The sequence below is a fragment of the Fistularia commersonii genome, chromosome 27 (assembly GCF_037954325.1).
Source record: "Fistularia commersonii isolate RoL2024-O1a breed Wild chromosome 27, RoL_Fcom_v1.0, whole genome shotgun sequence".
NCBI classification, from domain to species: Eukaryota; Metazoa; Chordata; class Actinopteri; order Syngnathiformes; family Fistulariidae; genus Fistularia; species Fistularia commersonii.
This window is the reverse complement of record NC_141310.1, coordinates 3866270-3884171: the sequence shown is the minus strand read 5'-3', so window position 1 is coordinate 3884171 and position 17902 is coordinate 3866270. Positions and strand designations below refer to the sequence as shown.

The following is a 17902-nucleotide window of genomic DNA, read 5'->3' as shown; positions in this document are numbered from 1 at the left end:
TTGCAGATGTATTTGAAGAGAATAGAATCACTTTATTGTCATTGCACATGTGCAACGAAATTTAGATAGCAGCTTTTAGATCCTGTGCTATTGCAAGAAAAATTTAAAACGGCACAACGCAACAACTACATGTTAAAATATATTACTATAGCTAAACAAATGTACAAAACCAAGTATGTGGTGTGCAGTAGAGTCGCTGCAAAAAATAAAAAGTAAAAAAAATTGCACATACAGTGGACGCGGTCATTGAACAGTACCGTATTTAATGTTTAAGGGTTCTTTGGTGGTGTTTCTTCACCCGTTATTGACTTTTTAGCATGAGCGGATACGGAATAAGAGGGAGGACGTCAAAGTATCAAAGCTATAGTCATGGTTCCTTTGGTTGTGGCCAGGCAATGAGCACAGCTCATGCGCATGCACGGGGTCATTTCTGCGATGTATTAGGTGGAAAAAATCCCGCAATATCTCAAAGATTTCGCTTGAGGAAACAGCTAAACTAAGCTTGCGAAAGCTTCAAAACATATTGAGAAAGTGCGATAGATATCTGCTGAAAGCTGCGGAAGGTTTTTTTTCAACTGTGGTTCGTCTCCCTCCTCCCTCTCATACCCCTCCACCCTTTGTGCTCCCACAGATTTACTCACCTGACCACACGAGCAGTAGTTTTCCCTCTAATCCGTCGACGCCCGTGGGTTCTCCGTCACCGCTCACAGCCACGGCAGGCGCTGCCTCAACGGGTACCGTGGTCACCGCTGCCGGCACCCCATCCGGAAGGCCAGGTAGACCTCCAAACTCCTGGTTTAATCACCAAACCCCGTTATTTACCCTTTACTGTATATTGGGAAAATATACGCCAAGTCTGAAAATGCACCCAGTATCTGGTTCTCATACTACTCTCAAGGGTTCACTATATATCATATATTATACTTAATATTATATTATCAAGATTGTGCTTTCGGTCAAGTTTTAGATTTATCACATATGTGGATATAAATCTTTTATCTCCCTTGGGACGTCTTACTGCCTGGCAAATGTTTGTTGACCGTGCTGAACAGCCTCAACCCCTTTGGTTACTCAGAGATTTACAGTATCTGTGAATTTGAGCCAGGCTGGCAAAGGCCTGGCCGATAGACAACTGTCGGTGTCGGGCCCTCTTCATCACCCACCGCATGCTTTCTTCTCACAAAACAGGCGGGATTATTGTCGGTTTCTTAACATAGTTGAGGTTCACTGGCTCGTTGGTGGTGACGTTTATCTCTGGCTGGAGCCCACTCATTATCATACCGGAGATGTGGGAGTGAAAATCTTCATAAACAATCAAAATCAATCAATCAATCTTACATTCCATCTGCATATTTCCCATCAATAAATATGTATCTCGACAAGAATTATTGTGACCAATCTGAAAGTAGGGCCTAAATTTTTATTGCCAAGAGAGCTGCTTTCCATACTTGGGAGCACTGCTGTCTCTTTTATTCTAATGTATATGTTCGTTGTATAAAAATCCAGGCCTATTTTGCCAGCACTGCTGGTAGGAAAAAACCTTCAAGATCTGTGCCTAAATGTGAATTTAAGAAACCATTTGAATTTAAATTCCTATTTCTGGAAAAGCAATTTTAATAAAAATTCACGAGACTATGGAATTCGGCATGCTTCAGTGTCTTAAGGTGAAATGTCATCTGGTTTTATATGGGTTGTAAACTTGCCCTATTACAATAACTCTTCGTTGAAACCCAGTAAATGTTATTTTAGCACTATTCATTCTATTAATGTTATTTACTGTCATTGTTCCATTTTTCAGAATGACTTAATTGCTCTTTCTCTTATTTTTTGTTTGACATTGTGCAAGAAGAAAGCAGCAGTCACCACAAAATGCCCTCTCTTCCTATCCCCACAAATGAAAGGAAAGTTCCTCATTGTCATAAACTATTTTAAGGACTCAAAGGAAAAAAAAAAAAAGTACGAGACGTGCTGAGTGAAGTCAGAAAGCAGTGGAAAGAGAGAAAGGAGAGTCAGGAAGGGAAAGTCGGTCTGATGTTTTACCGGACAGTTGTGTCATGTGTGGTAATGGAGTGGTGACAGCTGCCTCTACCTATGCCCCCCTCTGCCTCAGCTGTTGCCCTGTCCCGAGCACAGCTGTTCCCCAACACACACACACATACACACACACACACCCATACATAAACACATATACAGCCGAGGCTGCAAAAGGCCTCGTTTATCTGCCCGTGGGTGAAAGAGGGGGCCGTGACTCAGCTGATGACTCCCTCACATGGAGATCCCCTCTTGACCTGTGTGTAATGGAGAGTGTCCTGCCGCATGATAATGCCATTTATTGACAAATCGTAATGAAATGGGCCATTTTGCCGCGATAGCATTTCAATAGTCCTAACCGTTTTGGGTGATCAATTTTAATTAAAGAAAATAAAGCGTTAAATTACAATTTTGGGGTGAGAAAAAAGGTTATTTAAAAAATATATGTATATTTTTATGTTAACTACAAAATCCATTCAGAACGACAACGCACAGATCCATTCTCAAGATGACGGTGCACAAGGAAAATGTGACAATGCCACTAAATACGATGATTAAAAGTGAATTGGGGTTCTGTTCATATTCATTTGAAAGGCATCTCTGACATACTCAGCACATGCCGTCAGCAATGTGTTGCAACAGATCAGTTGCTCACATTGTATTCTTAAACACCGGTCACAAGATAGATATGTGACAGAAGCCTCATCTTATCCAGTCAGTTTTACTTATTTTACTTCATCGGTGGCAGATATTGCAGCCTGCTATAAACAAAGGAGATCAGTAAATATCAGTCCTACAGAAATGAGTTTGTTATTACGTCAGATGCTCTTTTTTCCGACACATCAATCAACTCAATTGTGTTTTCTTGCTTTTCCATGATCTGCTTCTCAAAATTGATCCATAGACTACAAAAGCACTCCCCTACATTATTGCCCTCTATAAAACTCCACCATCTGTCATGAAGCTGGTGATTCAGGTAAAATAAACAGTTGTTTTGGGACGTAGTTAAAAGGGAAAGGCACGATTCTTGATAGTGCTATAAATAAAATCTCAAACCAGTACACTTGAAAGCTAATTACTTCTGCTAGTCGCTGGAACCTACTTACTGGAAAAGGTTCTGTCATCGTTTACATTGAAAGCCTGCAATTCTAAGCCAAGAATATTTAACTATCTGAGAAGAGGATGTGTAAAATGAGACCTCACACTGTTCGGCATTCAATGTCCAAGGCTGCCGTGCATGTTTTTTAATCATTAATTCCACTAATGCATTCTATACCTAAGGCTTTAGATAAAGGGTTTGTTGATTCGCCGTTGCCTCCTGCATACTCTCACACAAACAGAGGTTACAACACTTTTTTTTGGAACTCTCAAAGCACTCTTGCTATTAACTGTTGACACAAGGTGGTGATTCATATGTGGATGAAGTCTGGGATTTTTTTTCCCCACCTAAAACGGTACATTTACACAGTAACCACAATTTTTGAAAGTTAAAGTTTAAAGTGCCCTAAAAAAATTCAAAAGGGGCCTTACTCTGTGCAGAACATCACTATGGACTTTCCAATAAGCCGTCTTTGCCTCACATAGGGATTATAGAGCCAGGCCAATTTTTATATCCTCCAGTCTGTGGTGTCGAGTGTGTCTCACTCACCTGGGAGAAAGCCGTGGCTAAACAGACCCTTTTTTCTTTCCTTTGGCCATTTTTTATCAAGCTCTTCATAACGGTTTTTCATTTAGATTTGATTTAATGGCGGAGAAATAGTGTCTTTTCTACACCAGCAAAACATCAATTTGTCTTCTTGTGTCTCTTCTAATGTGTTTGCTTTTTGTCACCCAAGCCATAAAGTTACATTCATTATTTGCTTGATCTGATCAAATATGGCTTTTTTTTTTTTTTTTTTTTTTTTTCGCAAAAACCCTTATTAGAAATTTGGCACCGTTCTCTCCACAGATGTTGCTTTCCATAACTCTTAAATAATCCATAAAAATGAACAGAGTTGGATGTCGGACAGTATTCCCAAAGCAAAGTAATTCCCTTCACTCTGGTCTGCATTTTTCACTCCCTTGCACCTAAGAGAATTGGAAAAGGGTATGTAGAAATTAAAAATGAGTATATTGGCTCACGCTAAACCATAGATAACCAAAACAAATTCTTCATCTGTAAATTTTGCCACAGCAGATTCCATCTACTCAGATGTAATTGAATGGCTTGGTTTGGCACTATTCCATCATAATAGACACCAGAAGTGCACTGAGAGCCTTGAACTGGAAAGGCCTGCAGACACCCTATCTTGCAAATAACCTGGAAGGGCTCATTATTGTCAAAGCCCATTAGAGTTATTTGATTGTTTAATGTATTGCCTCCTGTTGCACATGGCAAGCAGGTTCCTCGCATGATTTTGCATTAGTAGAACGAAAGAAATGGTGTACTGGATCTCAAAATGTGATGAGCAGATGTGGATTCCTTTTCCTTTTTGCAGTAATTTACACCAGATCAAATCAGCTTTATTTGCTTTCCTGTACTGGCCTCAAGATTAGCCCTTTGGCTCAGGCAAAACGTAAAAACTCCCATCGTGAACATTTGTCTGCCAACGATAAATTATAACCCCGACTGCAGATTGTCCTGGGTTTCTCAATATTTAGACGACGTGATTAAAGTTCTCAACTTTTCAATCACATAAAGAGGAATGAATGTGTCTTAGTATATTTATTTTAATCAGACTCAATTAGGCATAATTTAACTTTCTCATGATGACCGACCCCTTGTTGATGAGTGTCATAATGTTCGGTTTTTGTTGAATCTTTTTACAAAGTATCGGTTTATTCAACTGGCCCTTTCGGAGGTTGTAATGTGTTATGTTATGGCGTATTGGGAGATGTTATTAATCCTTTATAGAAAAAAAAAAAAAACAGATTCCCCAAGACGGGACTGACATGAATCGTCACCACGGAGGGATTTATTGTAGGGCTGTTTTATTATACTGTATTAATTTTATCCAGGTGTATCTCATAAAATGGCAAGTCATTGTAAGTAATAGTGAAAAGGTTGTAATGTAGCTTTAACTCACACACACACACACACCAATCAAACTGGAATTTAACGACAAAAAATAAACTAATAAATAATGACAGGGAGAATAAGCCAAAGTAAGCTTAATTTATGGAATAGTGTGAACTTTATTGAACCCACATGGCTGTCACATTCCCTCAATCAAACGTCCTGATGAAAGCCTTGTGCCAAAGAGCTGTTCAACCACACTGCATTTTTTAGACATGAAAGTTCCAGAAAAAAAAAAGGGGGGGAAGCAGGAAGGAATATTAATTGTTATAAATGGGATCTGCCAGTGCTCATACATGGCTGCCTCTCTTCAACAAGCTTATTAGTGTGTAGATGGAAGTGGGTGTCGGACACATTGCTCATGTGTCAGGATACTGCGCTGCCGTCGGGAAGTGATGCATTCGAGCTCCCGACGATAAAAATAACTCACGTAGATCAGCAAGACGGCAGGAAATCAGGTTGTCAGATTGTTATGACTGCATGTCACGGTGTGCGTCAGGTGATCAGCGCGTGGCTGAACTCAGCGAGGCAGGATACAGGTATTGTGAGACCGAAGCGGCTTTGTCACGCTGTCGCTGACGTTCACCGACGGAACGCTTCTTTCTCTCTCCTCAGGTACCAACCAATGGCCCCGTGCAGGCGGACAGACGCCCACATCGCCAAACTATGAAAACTCCCTTCATTCGCTGGTAAGCCCTCTGTCTGCCCGCTCCATGTGAGCGCCTGTTATGATGGATACCCGCTTCAGATTTTGAGCGCCGAGCTAGAATTACAGGGAGATTCCTCTCCGGCAAATGTTTTTTCGAGGAAGGAGGGGTCAAGGGATAACCAAACTGAACAATACCTGTCCCATGGGGCTCGCCATCTGTCCTCTACTCAGCCAGTCTGGGTTGGGATGACAGTTGGGGGATGGGCTAAGTTAAAGGGGCTAGTGGCAGCTGTATGCTGAGCCACTTCTCCAGCATTCCTTAGCTGACATGTGCCCCGAGTGCAGATTTAATTTCTTCCAGTACGTCATTCACGAGGAACGCTCAAATCATTTGATAGTTATCCTGATTTTCCTCAGAAATGTTTTAAATCACGGCCATGAAGTGCAGTTTTTAGGAAGCGGTATCAGAACCTCTTTGGTAATCTGGAAAGCCCTGGACTTCTAGAAAAAAAAAAAAACGATGAACGATCGTCCGAACATGCCAGTTTTGGATTACATTACAGATGGACTGACTAGTAAGGCCGGGAAATTGTAACAATGCCAGTTATTGGAAACATCATAGAGTAGAGACTTACTTGTTTTCAAATGCCAAAAAATGAAAAACTAGCTTTCGCCATCAACAAAACAATCGTTCAAAGTTTGCTACACACCACTTGACACTTGATGGATTATGCAATTTTTCTCTCATGGAGGCATGCAAAAGTAGAAAAGTGGAGCGTTTACCAAAGATTGTGTTTATTTCAACCGCGGAACAAAAGGCGCAACTTTTGAGCCAACAGCTCCGAAGGAATATTTTGATGGTGAAGTAACACTGTCTGCGCTCCCAAATGTGAGAAAACAAACCAGCACTGCAATGTGAGGTATTAACATGGTAAACAACAAACCCTTTCATCTTTGCAATGTGAGTGGTCAGCAGCTTTGGACTTCCTTTCAAATCCTGTCCATCTTGTGTGTGTGTGTGTGAGTGTGTGTGCGAATGTGTGTGTGTGTGTGTGTGTGTGTGTGTGTGTGTGTGTTTGAGTGAATTCAGAAGCAAACTATCCTCTGTGTATTTCTGGTTTTCATAGATTCTGATCTCTTTCTTATAATCCTTTCTTATTCTCATTTGACTTTGCCAGAAAAACAGAGTTCATCAGCAGTTACATGAGCATCTTCAGGATGCCATGTCTTTCTTAAAGGATGTCTGTGAGGTACTCCTGCCCTTCAGATAGCGCTCTCATCCATCACATGTTCCATAAACCTTTGCTTCCTCCGTTTTCTTTACCCTCATAAAACCGCGATCATACGTTACACTGAAAATTTCTGTCTTATTTATTGCCTCAGTTGTTATTTCGTTGTCTTATTAGCCATTCCAGCTTGCAGTAATCAGCTTACGTGATGCAGATGGTAAAAAGTGTCCAAGCAGTCCATGTGGTTGTTGTGCGTCTGTCTCATATTCAGTTTTAAGTGTATTTGTTGACTTTTGCAGCTCAAGTTGAAATGGCTCAAGTGACCTCTTTCATTTGAATTTCCTTCATTCTAAGTTTCAGATTTTTTTTTTTTTCATTTCTTTTCAAATCCACACCATCCAATCAGTGCTTTCAGTTTTTGTCCTATAATATGCTTATACTAATCTGTTCTGCCCTTCTTCTCCTCTCCTCTCCTCTCCTCTCCTCTCCTCTCCTCTCCTCTCCTCTAACCCCTCATTCCACAATCCCTCTGGTTCTCCCAGTCTCGAATGGAGGATCGTCTGGACAGACTGGATGATGCAATCCTGGTTCTGAGGAATCACGCCGTAGGCTCCACCGCCAGTCTACCCAGCGACATACACAGTCTGCTTGGACAGACACAAAATGGGCCAATAGCAGCCATCGGAGCAAGTTTCCCGGCGTCCGCATTGGTTCCAAGTCGGACAGCGGCGATGGTATGAGAAAGTGGCTCGCGCGCGTCTGTATATTTCTGCTCAAAGTGCTTAAAATGCAGTCTGCCGTGGGCCTAAATTATTTTCTGACTTCCTGCCTCGGCCACCTGTTCATAATGGATCCGTTGCCATGTATAAAACCAATATATTTCCCCAAACAGAACAGTTTAATCTGTCTAGAATTTTTTTCCACAAGTGAAACCACTGGCCAAAGTCTCACCCTCTTCATTGAGAACGGCTCAGCACACAGGGGTGAAAGCAAAATGAGAAAACCAGGTGCAATAGAACAGATTTGTGCTTCTGTGTAGGACGTCCGTGCCTCGCGCTCAGTTTGGCGTTAAAGTCTTGAGAAACCGGACTAAAAAGTCCCAGTGTAAATCATGATGAGTTCAGTTTTCCTCCATCGGAGATATTTGGCTTTATGAAGCTGAGAGATTCAAGCACATCTGCGGTGGACATTAACGCGACGCAGCTTGTCCAAATGTGTTTTGGTTGTAGGTGTTTTGGAAAGATACGGGTCTCACCCGCTTTGGGGAGAAAAAGAAAACAGATCCAAATAGTTGTGATGTGAGTAAGAGTTATTAGGGGTTGTTTGAAAACATTACGGAGAGTAAATGATCAATGGAAAGACAATGAAACAAAAACCCAGTGATTTTTTTTTCTTTCTTTCAAACATTCTGGTGACATCAACTTAGATTTTAATCGAGGGCAAATATCTGGTTTTCCACTTTCGCCAATAATTTCGATCCAGCTGACCGACAGTCGGTTTTTATTTTGCACCCCGAATGGTTCGACATTTAACAAAGGTCATGGTTTTCCTCTCAATCCGAGTCCAGGAATCTAAAAGAAAATGTGCTCTCACATTACATATTAAGGTTTTCCTAATGTCATGTTGAATCGAAGCTCATTAAGTTCATCTTATTAGTGCCTGACATTTCCTTCACAGAAATGTTAAAACCAGTCATTGTTTTCGTGCCATCTGTCAGACTTTGGTACCCCCGAACCTGATCTCCCTTGCCGGCTCCCTCTTTTCTTTTTTTTTTTTTTTCGAAAATACACGTGAAGTGTCGGATGATAACAGGCGTCGTGCTGTCTGTTTTGTTACGCGGTGCGCCTCCAGATGCGGCAGCCATGTTTCGGGGGCCGTCGTCTATTTGCTAAAAGGGAATGTTTTCGGTGGTTGTCAGAAGAATTAATTTTGATGTGTTTGTTGCACAAGCGGCAGGCTGTGGCGGTGATGTTGACCGACTGCGACTTTGAGATAGAGCATACTGTGTCTGCACTAACACAGAACTTCCTGTGTGGGAAGAGGTCCCCTCAGACAGGGCTCAGCGGTTTCGGCACAGCACAGCCACAGGCTTTTACTCTGGCTGACACCCCGCCCTCTACCCCCCGTACACCCCCTTTTCATCACTTCTCTCTTACAACCCAAGAAATCTGAATCGCTGGAAACATGTTTCTGCACCCGCGGCCTCCACCCAAAAAGAGGTCCTCAGCTGTATGGTAATCAGCCGGAGCCATGAAAATGGCAGCCTTCTTTTCTTGCCAGAGCCCAGGCTTCCCTCCTCCTCCCCTGGACAAAGACTTGTTTGGACACCTGTTGAGAGCGCAGCAAAGATTAGCGTTGCGCCTGTGGAAGGGGAGGGTCGTGTAGTAGCGGGGTTAACAGAGGCCAACAGTGACTGGGGATTACATACCAGAGGAAAATGGGGAGACAGCCTCCACCCTCAGCGGTGATTTCCCCGCCTTTCTCCCTTTCTCTAAACGGGAAATGAAATCGCTTGAAAACATTTCGGAGAACCTCAGAAAGGAGGGACTCTATGGTTTGAGACGATGGGATCATATCATTTCTGAGTTATGAATCTGGTGGGAAAAAAACAGAAAAAAACAAGAAAATGTCCAGACAGGGGAGTCGGATTGGTTTGGTAGCTTTTGAAATAGAACACCGAAGGATTTGTCTCATTTCAGTGTCCGAGTACTCAGTTGTGGTGAAATAGAAGAGTCAGAGAAAAAAGCATTTTATTAAAAATGAGACTTAGATAGAGTTTCTGTGAACACGGGTGTCTTTGATTTGATTCTGCGTGGTCTTGGTATCGTTAGATTACACATGTAACAACATATTACATATTGTTCAAATTTATTGGTCGAACAATAAACTTGAACAACCAAATGTGCACCGCCATCTGTTAACAAAAAATAGCTGGAACTGAATTTACTCTCCCTATAGATATCTAACGCCATCTAAATTCTATCCACATATGACCTGTTAAGTCTGCATTCACTGTGCGTAGACTCTGGAAATCCAGGCTAATACGTTCTACATGTCACCAAAAACGTCTTATTTATCTCCGTTTTGCTCATTTTTTTTTTTTCCATCTCCAGAGAATGTTGACTTCCTGTCTTGACAATGTCCTTCCTGTCTGCGTTGCAGCAGGGTAGTGCCCATGCCGACGATGCCGGAAGTCTGAACAGTCATGGAGGCCTGCCAAGCGCCGGCTCCACATCCAGCACAGAACTCAACCACCAAGTGGAAACATTTAGAGGTCAGATTAACTCGTTTTATCCCCCCCCCAAAAAAAAAAAAAAAATTATGCAAGCATTTATTCATTTTAAAGGTGTCTTACCCATGTGTTTACATTCTATACCTCCCATCTCTCTTCAGGCCTGGCTGGCCAGGTGTCCACCACTTTGGAGTTAAAGGTGGAGAAGCAGGACAAGGATGACCTCAATGATTCCCACTCCACTGACGACAGGTCAGATGATGAGAGCGACAAAAGGGACATGAAGGGACAACGGGGAGGACCTCGTACAAGGTGAGAACACCCCCGGTGGAAGAACGGAAAACATAACCAAACTCAGTCATGCAGACTTGGTTATTGCCGAAACGGCGCTCTCCCGCTCAAATTCATCCGTATGCCACCTACTTGTGTTTTTATCACACGTGTAGTGTGCTTATGTTTCACGAATTTTAACGTGCATATCACTTGAATGCAATCAAAATCAAATCTAGCATTGCTACATTTGAATCTGCTGTCTATGGAGGAACACTATTTGGTTCGATAATCGCTAACTTGATAACCCGAATTTGATGTATTTGCTACATTTGAATCCGCTGTCTATGGAGGAACGCTATTTGGTTCGATAATTGATAACTTGATCACCTGAATTTGATTTATTTCCAGCGATAACACCGCCGTTGTTTGAGGGAATGTACCAAAATGTATCCATAAACCGGCTGCTGCTCAGCATGAGCGTCTTAGCGCACCTGCAGATATCTGTAAAAATAGTCTGAATTGCCGACCAATGGCACAGCCAAGGTAAATGAAATGCTGTCGTTGAACCATGTGGAGTCTATTCCAACAGTCAGAATCACTTAAAGTGTGAGTTGAGTTGAGAAGCGGCGGTTTTAACAAGAAACAATGGCACCACTGAAGAATCGTGTGTTTATTTTTCGGTGATTGGTGGATGCTTCCCAACCTCTACGGACGTCAAATTTCCTTTGACTACTAACCTCCTGATTTTATGATCGCTTCATACGGCATGTGATAAATGCGCTGAAATGACACCAACCCCCCCTCATATATTTTTCAATTTGCCTTTTAAATTTTCAGTTGGATTTCTTTCATTTCCCACAGTATCACCGAAGACGAGGATCTGAATCCCGAGCAGAAGGCGGAGCGCGAGCGCGAGAGGAGGATGGCCAACAACGCCCGGGAGCGCTTGAGGGTGCGAGACATCAACGAGGCCTTCAAGGAGCTGGGCCGCATGTGCCAGCTGCACCTGAAGAGCGAGAAGCCCCAGACCAAACTGCTCATCCTCCACCAGGCCGTGGCGGTCATCCTGAGCTTGGAGCAACAAGTCAGAGGTCAGCGTCAAACACTAAAAGCTTTATGCTGGCACCGTCATAGTCCGTCACATTACTTTTCTAGAACCGCTTGTGTTTGCATGAAATGTTCTTGCAGGCTCTTGGGTTTGTCAGTGTAAGGAAACATCTCAATTACAATCGCCAGGATAAAATAGAGCAGGTTCTCTGTAAATTTGGAGAATTCCGAAGCCGCCGCTGTTGATTCGGGACCTACATGTTGATTCCTCTCATGGCGTGAAATATAAATCATCGCAGGTGTCTTAACTGTTTTTTTTTTTTTTTTTCTGGTTCCTCGCAGAGCGGAATCTGAACCCCAAGGCTGCCTGCCTTAAAAGAAGGGAGGAGGAAAAGGTGTCCGGGGGCTCCGCCGACGCCCAACAAGGCCACACGGGGCTCCATCCGGGCCTCACTGACACATCCAATCCCATGGGCCACCTCTGAGCGGCAGGCAGGTACTCCACTTCGTTTAACAATCTCATCGTTTTGTCCTCCAGCTTATCCTCCAAGACCCCAGCCTGTTCTGTTCCAAGGAAAACAAAACAATCGCTGAAAATTACAGACAACGGCGCTGGAGAAACCAGAACCGGGGAATGTTTTGGAACTTCCACCTTGTTAAATTGATAACCGGAGAAGAGGCTTCCTGATTAATTTAACATTTCAACAGCCAATCGATTAATAAACGTATTTGATTTAGTTCAGCCCACCAGACCACAATGATTAATAAGTGTGTATTTTTCTTTTTAGCGCTGATCTGTGTATTTCTCTCTCTCCCGGCAGAGAATAAGTGTTCCAGATCATGTCTGCATCCTGTTAGAGTCAGAGACCTTGCTTCCCAGTGACAGACAGGACCCTTTGTGACACCAATTGGAGGAGACAGACCACTTGAAGCAAAACCACAAGACTTAACTCAACACTATTTTGAACATGGAGGCGGAGGAGCTCGGTGACCGGTTTCCATCTGCAGAATTTCCCCACCAACAAAAAAAAAATCTTCAGCACATATCACTGTCTGCAAGAAGTGCGTTGCTTCTGAACAATCAGAGACTCTGCAATCTCCTCCAACTTCCCACGGAAATTGCCTTGTGCCTAAACTGAATTGACGAATGCATTGTAACAGCAATTGGTTTTTGTTTGTTCCTTCGTTTTGTTTTGTTTGTTTGTTTTTTTCTATTTATTATGTTATTGAGCTAAAGGTGTATGTCGAAAGGGAAATAGAAAAAATTCAAAGAGAAGTATGCGGCGTTTTCGGTAGATCTATAGTTTGCTAGCGCCATCTTAAAAACTGAGCACTCCGCCCCGGCTAAGTCCGCAGCGAGGATGAGATGAGGGGAAACATGTTTGGGCACGGAATAATTTATTTCCCAGTTTAGATTGATATTTAGGCCCAACTGAAAAATTAGCATTAACTTTTCAGAACCGATGACTAAATGCCCCTTTTGGGAGAAAAAGAAATAGAGAAAAGAAAAAAAAGAAAGAGGTTATATTATTTATATTTATATTTTATTAATTATTCCAGCGGCCACATCTCTAACCAAAACCACCTTTTGCTTTTTTTTTTTTTTTTTTTTTTGGCTTGTTTGTGTTTAGTTGCGATCAGGCTCCGTGCTTCCTACCTGCACCTCAGAAAGCCCAACTTTCTTATCATTTGCATTAGAGAGGAGACAGGTGAACGGCAAACTCTGGGTTTACCAAAAGCCCGGGTTTAGTTGAGGGTTTTTTTTTTCCTCTGTCGTGAGCATTGAAGAGTAGAGCAAACTATTAGCATTCCCTGCATATTTTTTTAGTGTCTTAACTAAAGGAAAAATGGGATGTCATTGCCTTTAGGTTACTTTGCCATATAGTGTTCCATGTACGCAGTGACATATTGTTAAGCCTGACGGTTCCATGCTCCGAACATCAGCGCAGAGGAGGCTTGTTTTTTGTTTTGATTTTTTTGTTCTCTTGTCACATCCTGCCATCAGGTAATCCCAGATTACTTAATGAAGTAGTTTACAAAAGAAAAAAACGACGACCACGTTTTGTCCTGGCCTGATGAACATATCACTTCTGTTTCTTCTTTTTTTTTTTTTTATTATTTTTCTGTTAATATCTCAAGTCAAAATCTCAAAAGCTTTCGTACTGAGTCATTTTCTTTTTGCTTATTTGTGTGGTAACAAGTACTTTCTTTAGGCTTCCAGCGTTTAGTGTTCACATTCGAATTTGCTGAATATCTAACGTGGTTGGTTTCATGAAATTGTAGCACAAAAAGTGAACAAAAGAAGTGAACAGGATTTTCTTTGACTTTGATAATGGCTTTATTTTTGTTTTCCCTATCAGTGTGCATGCTTTACATTACTCCTTTCGAAGTCTTTGGTCATAAGACCCAACTTTATATTCCATTTATTTCTTTGTATATTGTCCTCATCATTATCTACACCTTCGACAAGGCTACCGCATTCAGAATGAGTATTTTGTATAAAAAGGGACTTAAATTACAACAAAAGATGCCACACCGAGAGTTTACATAGAAATTATGATCAATCAACTTCATCGCAGCCACAAATGTACCGAACACATCTGCGTGTCGAGTCCTCCGTCTGAATGTGGCCTTGCTCTTCATTTCAGTATTCAGTTTGTACTCATGTTGGCAGACACGACTGAGAGTTTAATATATGTCACTCCCACTTCTCTTTCCTCCTTTTTTTGTTTGTGTGCGTGTGCGTGTTTTTTTTTCTCCCGTTGTTCTGTTTCTTTGCTCCTAATTTTTACGACATGGACTTTGCTGTATTCCCAGATGCTTTCCCTTGTATAGTATATGAACAAAGAAAATCAAAAAGGAAAAAAAAACAAACAAAAAAAAAAAAAACATTTGGCTTATTTTTCACTGTAGTTAGTCTTTTATACAATAATACTGTAAGAATATTTCTTGAATTCTAAATATTACTCTTTCTAGATTTTTGAAAGCAAAAGTTTTGAGTAAAAAGTTTCTTACTTTATTTTACTATATTAGATAGTAAAATGTATGGTTACTTACCATAACCTGTCCGTTATTACCAGAAATTTCAAATGGCATCTCAAGAACATACAGTAGCTGAATTGTCGCTCGTAGTCTAGGACTTTTTAAAAAAAAAAAAAAAAAAAAAAAAGGCTTCGTACGAGCTCCGGACTCCTAGAAGTGTGACCTCCTTCTTATTCTTCAGTCTCTGTTGTTGATCGATAAACGATTTGTGTCAAATGAGAAGTATTGTCGATGCACATCGAGGATAATGCGGCAACGAGAATTTGAATTTTCTGTCTTTTTCCAACAGAAAAACACAATGTATATAACATTTATGTTGCAATAAATGTGCCATTTTTTTTAAAAACCCAATTGTATGTGCATTTATTTCTCTAACTGCGTGGTGTTTCTCCCCCTGCGTTAGCGGTTTTGCCTCTCGGACGGTTATGTTCGGTGAGATTGTGCGGGCGTCAGCTGGATGAGATCAGAAACACGAGCGTCTGGCTCAGCCTTTCTTAGCTTTGCATTTTTATTTGTTTTTGTTTCTTTCTTTTTTTTTTTTTCAAAAGTGGACCAAGGCCACAGGAGTGTTTCGCATTATGTATCACATTTCAGAAAATACCACCAGGGGACCGTTGTAGTTTGCATGTATAATATATGTTTCTATTTTTAATAAAGCAAGATAGCAGTGAACTGCATATGCCGTGCGTCCCCACAGTTTCTTATGTTTGTGTTTGAAGGCAAAAAAAGGTCATTCCATCTTCAATCTCCACCGACAGAGAAATACCTTCTAGCAGGGAGGTTGATTATTTTATTTTTTACTTGTCTTTTTTTTTTTTGTATACGCGCCATTCTTCTTGACAGATATGATGCGACAGCCAGAAAGCAACAAATCAGTAAAAGTGCAAATCCGAACCGTGTTTTCAATGGAACGTTTCGGGCGGAGACGTCTTTCTGAACGCTGTGACTAAAAGGAGCGAATCCCGTAAGAGCTGGTAAAAACCTTGAGTTTTTCTCAGAGCCAGTTTACATCTGAGTGGAATTATCGCTGCGTAGATTTGAGCGTGAGACATCTATTGTCCTCGGGGCCTCGATCCCAACGTCGGTTCCCTGACCGAGAGGACGGTGCTGAGGAAATCTGCTGACTGTGGTGAGCTCCAGGATGCGACCTACATCATTACACGTCTCGATATTTCATGCAAGGGGGGAAAAAAACAAGAGGAGAGGATGTGAGTGTTGATTTGTTGGCGCTGGATGTTCATACTCTGCTGCAGAGAGGGACCACCGTGTCTGTCATGGCTGCCGGGCCAGCTGACGGAGGCCTTTTGGCTCACATCCTTGAAAATCTCCTGACTGTTCCGCCCGTCCCGATGGTTCGTCCCCCCTCCGCCCTGCTGCTCAGACTGCCGGCGCGCAGGCTTCCTGTCTTCATCTTCGCTGAGCTCTACTTTCCCCAGATAATTCATCTCAGTGTAGCTAACATGAAAACAAATACCGATGTGAGGAAGATGAATAGCCAAGCTTTACCCTCTCGGAACGCCACCTCTGAAGTAAGAATGAGATGATTATGTTTGTTTTTGGATGAGAGCGTATTGAGCATCGGGGATGACAGCGCAACCGGCTGATGCATACATGGCATATATGACGCAAACACATTTTTCCTCTCATTTGTACAACATTTAAAGGTGAAATGGTGAGAATACGCGATTACAAAATACTCAGCAGCTACAGTGCCAATGGGCCGACCTCCTTTCGACACCTCATTTGGGTGAGATCCCCTTCACAGTAAGACCAACGGGAATGTTATTGAAAAATCTCCTGGAAGCCTATCTGCGTAACTAATGAAAGCGCATTGCTGTTTGAGGAGTTCAACTGTCCCTTGTTTCCATTCGTACCTAAAAAATAACAAAACGAAACTGGAAAAGAGTCTTGAAACTGGGTTTTGTGTCTCAGAGCCGTCCCAATGGACGAGATCAGTCTTTCACATCGGCAAGAGCAGATGCTCTATTAAGAATGAGGGGATTCAAGGGATTTGAAAAAATTGAATGCGCATTTTCATCTGCCAAACTCGAACATCAGGATGTCAACATGATGGAGAATTTAGTTGCAAATGATATTTTCAAAACTATGTGGGATTAAAATATCTGTTTCATTTTGAAACTTTGTGAGGAGTTAGTCACAAACAATCTCCTGACTACACCCATGAAATCCGATTTGGGGGAAAAAAAACATATAAATAAAGGCGTCTGAGGAGCTATCGGGAGTCCAAGCTTCATAATTTATCACTTCCCAAATCGCCTGAGACCGCGGACGAGACGCACGGAGGGAAAAGCCAGAAACGGATAAATCATCAGCGGCCTGGGAATCACTTTGCATGAAGACCCGTCCAAAATCATCCCTTTACTAGATTTGGACAGCAACAGCAGATAAGGATAATGAGGACATATGGCCCGCCAATGACACGTATGACCAATAACCAATATTCATTATTCACACTCACCTCTATTGAACAGTGTTGCAATGATAACCACGACACAACATGTTAAATTCTTATCGGACTTCGGAGCAGTTTGATAAAATATTCTCTGACCAACATGGTTCAGTTTCCAGCTGCTCACAGACGGCTGAATACTGACGGCAGAGAATTTTAATGCTAAAGAAGTTGGAAATTCACTAGAACAACCATTAACGATCGCCGGTGGAGGAGGTTCTTGGTGGTTCTTCTAGAGCTCAGCTACTTCTCTCTTTGTCCGGAAACCTCATGTTTTTGGCAGCGCAGCAGTCCATCTAAGATAAAGCCCTATGTCTTACAACTGCCTCGTCATTGTCAGAAACCGAGCCTGACCTGCACAATATCAGCAGTGTTATCACAGAAAGCCACAGAATCCACACGCTTTCATACAATTACTCTACAGTTTAAAAAAAAAACAAAAAACAGATGGAAAAAATGTGCTGCTCTTTATTTTTTGATTACAAGCCTGCATTCATTCTCATAGGATAAGACCGTGCCACATTCTGAGCATGCCCAGAGGACCCAGCTGTGGCACCTCAGCGGAGAACAGAGCTCTCATTGTGAGCCGCTGTAACCCAACACAGTGGTCCAGAGCTGGGATTAAACGCTGCGGCGCTGCACCGTCATAGCGCACACAAACATAAACAGTGGGCCACCACAGGGCAAAGGGCGGCTCGGGCACATTTTCGCAGGATCGCCGATGTTTATAGAAGCTGGATACAGCTACAATTTTTATCTGAATGTATTATTTTTGTCATAAAAGGAGCACAGACAAGTGAAAAACCACAACAATTTAATATATGAGATTGTCATCATGTTGCTGGAGTTACTGTAAAGATCCAAATACTGCTGG

General features: G+C 42.0%; 1 protein-coding gene across 11 annotated transcripts in view; it reads left to right on the top strand.

Moving 5' to 3' along the window:
• Positions 1–14904, top strand: part of tcf12 (transcription factor 12) — a 72028-nt gene extending 57124 nt beyond the window's left edge. For 2 of the 11 annotated variants that reach the window (XM_086174657.1, XM_086174667.1), the window contains 9 exons: positions 632–776; positions 5702–5775; positions 6914–6985; positions 7507–7698; positions 10127–10238; positions 10358–10508; positions 11307–11560; positions 11859–12012; positions 12338–14904. In XM_086174657.1, coding sequence (XP_086030783.1) covers positions 632–776; positions 5702–5775; positions 6914–6985; positions 7507–7698; positions 10127–10238; positions 10358–10508; positions 11307–11560; positions 11859–12001 — 1143 coding nt within the window. In that variant the 3' untranslated portion in view covers positions 12002–12012; positions 12338–14904. Of the gene's footprint in view, positions 1–631; positions 777–5701; positions 5776–6913; positions 6986–7506; positions 7699–10126; positions 10239–10357; positions 10509–11306; positions 11561–11858; positions 12013–12304 lie in introns of all 11 variants that reach the window. The other 9 variants (XM_086174663.1, XM_086174661.1, XM_086174662.1 and 6 more) reach the window with 9 other exon arrangements.
• The last annotated feature ends 2998 nt before the right edge of the window (positions 14905–17902 follow it).